The sequence below is a fragment of the Coturnix japonica genome, chromosome Z (assembly GCF_001577835.2).
Source record: "Coturnix japonica isolate 7356 chromosome Z, Coturnix japonica 2.1, whole genome shotgun sequence".
NCBI lineage: Eukaryota > Metazoa > Chordata > Aves > Galliformes > Phasianidae > Coturnix > Coturnix japonica.
Window position 1 is genome coordinate 37594516 of NC_029547.1, and position 6819 is coordinate 37601334.

The 6819-nt window shown below is 44.5% G+C and overlaps 1 protein-coding gene across 1 annotated transcript; it reads left to right on the plus strand.

Annotated features, from left to right (window-relative positions):
* Nucleotides 1-797: 797 nt before the first annotated feature.
* Nucleotides 798-6477, plus strand: CTSL (cathepsin L). Its single transcript, XM_015849318.1, has 8 exons — nucleotides 798-930; nucleotides 1496-1631; nucleotides 1983-2105; nucleotides 2192-2347; nucleotides 2687-2911; nucleotides 4449-4617; nucleotides 4924-5041; nucleotides 6057-6477. The coding sequence occupies exons 2-8, from the start codon at nucleotides 1506-1508 to the stop codon at nucleotides 6154-6156; spliced, it is 1017 nt and encodes a 338-aa protein (XP_015704804.1). The 5' UTR covers nucleotides 798-930; nucleotides 1496-1505; the 3' UTR covers nucleotides 6157-6477.
* The last annotated feature ends 342 nt before the right edge of the window (nucleotides 6478-6819 follow it).

Sequence of the window (6819 nt, forward strand, 5' to 3'; positions counted from 1 at the left end):
AGTTCTCACAAATTAAGTTGGGGGGGGGAGGAGGGAGGGAAAGGGGGGGGAGGGAGGGCATTCTTTGGAGTGCTTCTCATACTACTGTAAGTGCAACTGCTGCAGCACATCTGGGTGTGAGTAGGATGCTCCTCACACATGCCTGGCATCAGATCAGGTACAAAACCGTGCACAGCAGCAAGTGTACAGAAACCTCCAGCAAGCAGCAGCAGTGTTCCCAGGCTGGAACTGGCCACAGCAAGGCAGGCACCTGTCCGAAGGAAAACAAAGCAGAAGGGAAAAGCCAGTGAAGTCATGCGCCCTGGTTTATGCCCCGACAGGCACAAACTTCAAAGGGACAACACGGCTCCCTGGATGCTCATCGGCTTGATCTGATCAGGAGCAATCAGTGGGGCTACACTTGGGTTTCTGCGGTTTCAAACAACAGGCCTTTCTTCCTTTCCTTTTCCAGATTTGTTGCCTTGTGCTCTACCAGTTACGAGTTTTACTCTGAACTCCTAACAGCTTGATACTCCACCGCTCTCTCTCACTAGACAGTACCTCCACATCGAAATACAAACGGGCCTAAAGCAACAGCCGGTGCATTCTGGGACCCCCAGGGCGGGCAGTTCCCACCGAGACGGGCAACCTCGCCACTTCAGTGCCCGGGGCGGCGGACACACCGCTTCGGCGAGCTCTCCGCGCAGCTCCACGGCCCGACCCCGCCTGACCGCAGCCGACCACGGCACTTGGAGGGGCCCCCAACGCGAACCTCGACCTCGGCCGCGGCCCGTTCCGAGCGGGCGGGCGGGGCGAGTGCCGGCGCTGCCGCCAATCGGCGCGGTGGGGCGGGCACGGCCGCGGTGGCTATAAAAGAAGGGGTCGGTGGTACTACCACCGGTTAAGCGTTGCTGTGCTGGGTGAGTGGTGGTTGTTCCGGCGTCTATCAAGGTGAGCTCGGCGGAGAGGTTGTAGGCGCCCGCGATGGTGGTATCCCGGAGGGCCCTCCCGGCCCCTGCCTCTCCAGGCGCGGGCACGTAGGAATGAGGCCGCCATTCCTAGGGAGGCTCCCGCTAAGCCGCCCTGCCGCCGGCCCTGGTTTTGGGCCGCTCCGCCCGACCTTGTTTACGGCCGCAGCGGAGGGCTCCGAGGCCCAGCGAGGTGATATGGTGGCGCAAGGTGGCCTCGAGGACCCACCCTAGGGCTGAGCCTCGGAGACTTCAGCCTGGCAGCCCGCCTGGCCCGGGGGGGCGCCGGGGTGGTGAGGGTCGGGTTTTAAAGCTCGAAGAGGGGGTTGGGGGAGGAGCTGTGTGCTTTCTTCTCCTGTCCAAAGAGATCTCTCTTCGAGATCTACGCCCATCTTGTTAATTTCTTCTTGCAAAGTAAGAGGGGAGACCGAGTCTTCTGCTGTGAACGGGTTTGTTTCAAGCCGGGTATTTCAGCTTTAGAGGCTGTGAGGCAACAGGACTTGTGTGCATATTGTTTTGTCCGATGGGCATTGCTCAATTTCCGGCAGATCTGTCAACATGTACTTGTGTCTGACCATCCTGTCCCTGTGCTTGGGGCTGGCCTTTGCTGCACCGAGACTAGATCCCGATTTGGACAGCCACTGGCAGCTGTGGAAGTCCTGGCACAGTAAAGATTATCATGAGGTGAGTGCCTGTTGGGTGGCCCCTGAGATGTGTGTTCGGCTCAGCAAATGCAGAGCATGCTCGGCTGGGCCCCATCAGCTGAGTCACGGCTGCTTTGTTTTAATGCTGGTCATGATTTGCCTTTGTGGAATTAAGTCTCTCTTCCTGGGTCCTTTTGCTTTGTTTGTATAACAGCTCAGTTGTGCTGTACTGTTTTTCATATGAGAGTGGCAAAGTGTCTGTTTCTGGAAGTGTTCTAGCTCTCTAGAGGAGTTTATGTTTGCCTGAGTATACAAGCTGTAACAAAGCATGCTATCACTTGAGTGAAATTTTGAACTTTCTCCTTGAAATTTTTTTTTTCTGACTTCTCAGAGAGAGGAAAGCTGGAGGAGAGTGGTGTGGGAGAAGAATCTGAAAATGATTGAACTCCATAACCTGGATCACTCATTAGGAAAACATAGCTATAAGTTAGGGATGAATCAGTTTGGTGACATGGTATGTACATAAGCATGAAACATGCAATTCTAAACAGAAGTGTATAGTATAGTAGATGGTGACTTCATGTCTTGAATTTTCTGTAGACAACAGAGGAGTTCAGACAGCTGATGAATGGCTATATACACAAGAAGTCAGAAAGGAAGTACAAAGGATCCCAGTTTCTTGAGCCCAGCTTCCTTGAAGCACCACGATCTGTGGACTGGAGAGAGAAGGGATATGTAACTCCTGTTAAAGACCAGGTATTCTATGTTGGTGGACTTTTGTCTAGTTTTCCTGAATGCTGCCTCCATGTACATAGAGGAGAGATGCTGTTAAGTTGTTTGATGAACTTGGGGACAAGCATGCTGAATGAAGTTCCATTTTAGTAAAATTCTGTACCCCATTAGGTTTATTAAGGAGTCATTCTGTGCTAAATCTCAGAAAACTGAAACAGTGTCTCTACTTGAACATAGTAGAATCATGAAACTGAAGTTGGTCTTCAGGCTTTTGCTTTTCTAATGCTTAGATAAATAGTATGGGAACTGTAATTGCATAATATATCCAATGTAGCAACTTGTGATTTTGCGTCTTTCTTTCAGGGTCAATGTGGCTCTTGCTGGGCTTTCAGTACAACAGGAGCTCTTGAAGGACAGCACTTCAGAAAAACTGGAAAACTTGTTTCACTCAGTGAACAGAATCTTGTGGACTGCTCCCGCCCAGAAGGAAATCAAGGCTGCAATGGTGGTCTCATGGACCAGGCTTTCCAGTATGTACAAGATAATGGGGGAATTGATTCGGAAGAATCCTACCCATACACTGCAAAGGTAAATGTTCTAGCTGAACATGCTGCAGATACAGCATCTTTTGTGTGAACTATAAGTGTTAAGAAACTCCTACCTAGGAAGGATAAAGGCTAAATAGCCATCAGTACATTTGCTTTTCCTCTCACATCATTCTAAAGAAATTGGTTGGCTGCTTGCCCCAGGTTCTGTGGCAGTCACATACTGCACTGATCTTTGGGAGTCAAAATCATGGAATCAAATGCTCAGGTTAAAAAAGACCTTAAAACTCATCAAATCTTACCAGACCATTTGGAAAAACTAAACAAATCTTGTTATTGCTTCCTTCCTGTCAGATGCCTTATCTTTGATGACACCCCAAACCAGGACTTGGTTCTTGTCAAAACTGCTGGTTAGTCCTAGGGATTCAATTCTGCTTCTCATAACTAAGCTGTTTCCTGTAGACCAAGTAATTCTTGCAGCTGGTGTGGATTTTCTCAGATTTGACTATGTCTTATATTCTGCCTTTGAACTAAATCTGCATAAATGCAGGTAATGAGCAGATTTCTAAAATACTTCTAATGATTTACCAAAAGCTTAACAGGCATGGGAGGACAAAAAGGCAGTGTCACGTAAGTTGTAATGTTTGGGCTTTTACTACTTTGAGTTCTGCTGCTCACTAGGGACTTTCCTTGCAGCTTGTCTTCTATTGACTGGATGGATGTGCAGTAGCAGTGGCATTCACTGTGAATAACACTGAAGGATTTGGATTCTTATCTGCCTGTATCCTGTTTTGTTTTTCTTTGTCGTTGTTCTTTTTTAAACTTGGCTCTTCCAGCAATTCTGGTTGTTTATAGGAAGTGCTAACTTGCTGAGTATGAGAAGTAAGCAACTGAGGTACATGTCTTCCAAAGAAAAGAACATGGGCCAACTTAAGTTCTAGTATCAATCACACTTGTTTTTTATATCAAATTGCCAGATGTCCCGACTTGATCCCTTTCCTGAAACAAATGCCCACACAGTTTAGGCTTCACTGTGTGTGAAGAAAAAAGAAGCACAAAATACAGGAATACTGTAAGCTCATACATTAAAAATGAGTGATTTCCAAGTCACTCTTATTGGTTTTTAAGACTGACAGACTGTGGATTTAAGTGCTTGCTCAGTTAGCAGCTTCTGGACTGCTTTGTAATTAATGAATACTTGGCTCTCTTTCTTAGCCTACTAATGCATTTTGGACATTGTTTTCTCAGAAAAGAAATTTGTCTTCCTTACTAGAGAATGCAGTTTTCCTAGATGTGAAGGTGTTCTGCATTCCAGTAAACCTTTCATTTTAGGCTTCTCAGCTCTATGTGGTTTTTTTTCCCTCCTTTTTCAGCATCTCTGAATAACTCTAAAGCAGTTTCTTTTGTTGGGAACACTTTGAAAGCATACCAGAAACAACTAGGTCCTTCTAATTCTTGCTTTCAATGCAGTGAACTTGTGGTATGTCTGGTAGTTCTTATGCTCACCTGTGTGTAAAGTAGAAAACAATGTAGTAACTAGGTTTTTTTTGTTTTTGTTTTTTTAATTTATTTTAATTCAGGATGATGAAGACTGTCGCTACAAGGCAGAGTACAATGCTGCTAATGATACTGGCTTTGTTGACATCCCTCAAGGACATGAAAGAGCTCTCATGAAAGCAGTAGCAGCTGTGGGTCCAGTGTCTGTTGCTATTGATGCAGGCCACTCTTCATTCCAGTTTTATCAGTCAGGTGGGGATTTGTTAGTAACCTGCATGAAGAGAACTTGAGTACTCGGTAATCACTTGCTCTTCAGTTTAATAAGTGCAAAAAATTTTGAGTTTATGAAGTAGGACATATGATTCCTTTTAATCCTAGCCCAGATTCCCACACTGTGCTTCTCTTATATATGCTTATGCTTGCTGCTTACTTTCTCCCAGTGATACATTTCACTTAGCACTCCCCTCTTTGCACAGCTTCTTGAGCTAATCAACGCAATTTTGAACACAAAGATTCTTGTAAGGGAATTTGTTCATATGTGATCTCATATTTCCTCAGGTATCTACTATGAACCAGACTGTAGTAGCGAAGACTTGGACCACGGTGTGCTGGTTGTAGGTTATGGTTTTGAAGGTGAAGATGTAGATGGAAAGAAATACTGGATTGTTAAGAACAGGTAAGACTTTTCCTGTGTCTGTTGTATTCTTCGTGGGAGGAAGGAGGGTGACTTGCCTTTTGGCTGGGGGGTATGAGACGGCAAAAGAAATCTACATATGGAAAATATGGAGTCTGTTCTTGGGGTTCTGCATGATGGGAGTTAAAAGCCAGCTTTGGCTGCTGACTTGCTAGTAAAGTAGGCTGTGAGCAGCAATTGCATTCCTCTGCCTTTTCAGCTAATTTAAGGGATCAAGGGAGCTTGGTGAAAGATTAGCTCATGCAGAGAGTAGATGCACTGAAGTGGTAGTGTATAGGAGAGCAGGAGGAAGAACAGGTTATGGCAGTAGAGGACCATGAATTTTCAGAAGTAGTGGGGCTACTCACTTGTGTGAAAGAGGGTAACATTTGAATTTTCAGAATGTAGTTACCCTCCTGGGCTGGAAGGGGAAAAAAAAAAAAAAAAAAAAACAACAAAACAATTTAATGCTAAAGGGCATATCACATGAGTTAGTCTCATGCTATCAGCATTAGCAGGACACCACCCTCTTGCTCCCTGATGTCTTGGATCCTCCCTTAAAACTGGCTGGGAGCATTGTCTGAGCTCCAGTACCAGTAGTCCTGAATTGTCCTCTTGTGAGGCAGAGACCTCAGTGTACAGCTGCACTACTTGGTGGTTTTTTTTGTTTTTTTTTGGTCNACATACATCTGTTCACAATTTCCTGTGAATATGGAAGGTAGTTCTTAGTTTAAATGCTTCATGGAGGAATAGTAAAGAAGTCTATTGGAATATCACAGTATCACAGTCTTGTGCGAGCTGGAAGGGACCTTAGAGATCATAGAGTCCAACCCCCGGGATTCAAGCCTCCTGTGTAGCAGAGCGGCACTTCTACCACTCGCGCCACAGGGGGGATTTGAACCCGGGCCTCCAGTGTTGCAAGCGGCATTCCTACCACTGCGCCACCAGGGCACACTAATATATAGTGTGAAAATTTTATATGTTTATATGAAAATAAACCTTTTATTTCTGATTACAGCTGGGGTGAGAAGTGGGGTGACAAAGGATATATCTACATGGCCAAAGACAGGAAGAACCACTGTGGAATAGCAACAGCGGCTAGTTATCCGCTTGTATAATTTGAGGACTGAACATTTCATCGCAAAAGGGGATAATAAACTGAATGACCAAACACACGTTCACACAGCTGGTAGACCTGTATTCTTCAAAAGTCAACTTAATTTTTTTTTTTTTTTAAATCTCTTGAAGTCTGTTTTACATGTTGGTGACATGCCACTTATTTTAAATTAATGTGAATGTTGGTATGTAAACAGCTTGTAATATTGCTGGCTTTTAGCTGCTTAATCTAATAGATTCTTCTATATATTTTTTTCCTTTTTTAAAAAAAATTAGAAATGTGCTCAAAGGTTTACTTTTTAAATAAACACTTAATTTAGTGTGTACAGATGACTGGCTTTTGGTCTCTCTTTCCACTTGGAGCTCATCATTTAGGCATCCTACATAGTACTGCTAATGAAAATCTGTCTTATCTGTTACATAAATGCACCTGTACTTGAGGATGATGAACAGCTCTTATAAACTGGAGTGTAGTATTTGATACAGTTGTAATAGAAAGAAGAAAAATACCTTCACTGGAAAAAGCAGAAATGACTGAAATAGATGCTCATTCTTTGAAACTTCTTGTTAATCTGGAATATCGTAATAAAATGTTGTTGTTGCCCTGTGACCCAGGGGCAATATTATGGCTCTTACTACTTTATAACTTTATTCCTTATCCAGAA

Coding starts and splice junctions, on each gene's coding strand:
- CTSL (XM_015849318.1), top strand. CDS start 1,506: ATGTACTTGTGTCTGACCATCCTGTCCCTGTGCTTGGGGCTGGCCTTT. Junction 2,348..2,686: donor TAACTCCTGTTAAAGACCAG/GTATTCTATGTT, acceptor TCTTTCTTTCAG/GGTCAATGTGGCTCTTGCTG. Junction 4,618..4,923: donor ATTCCAGTTTTATCAGTCAG/GTGGGGATTTGT, acceptor ATATTTCCTCAG/GTATCTACTATGAACCAGAC.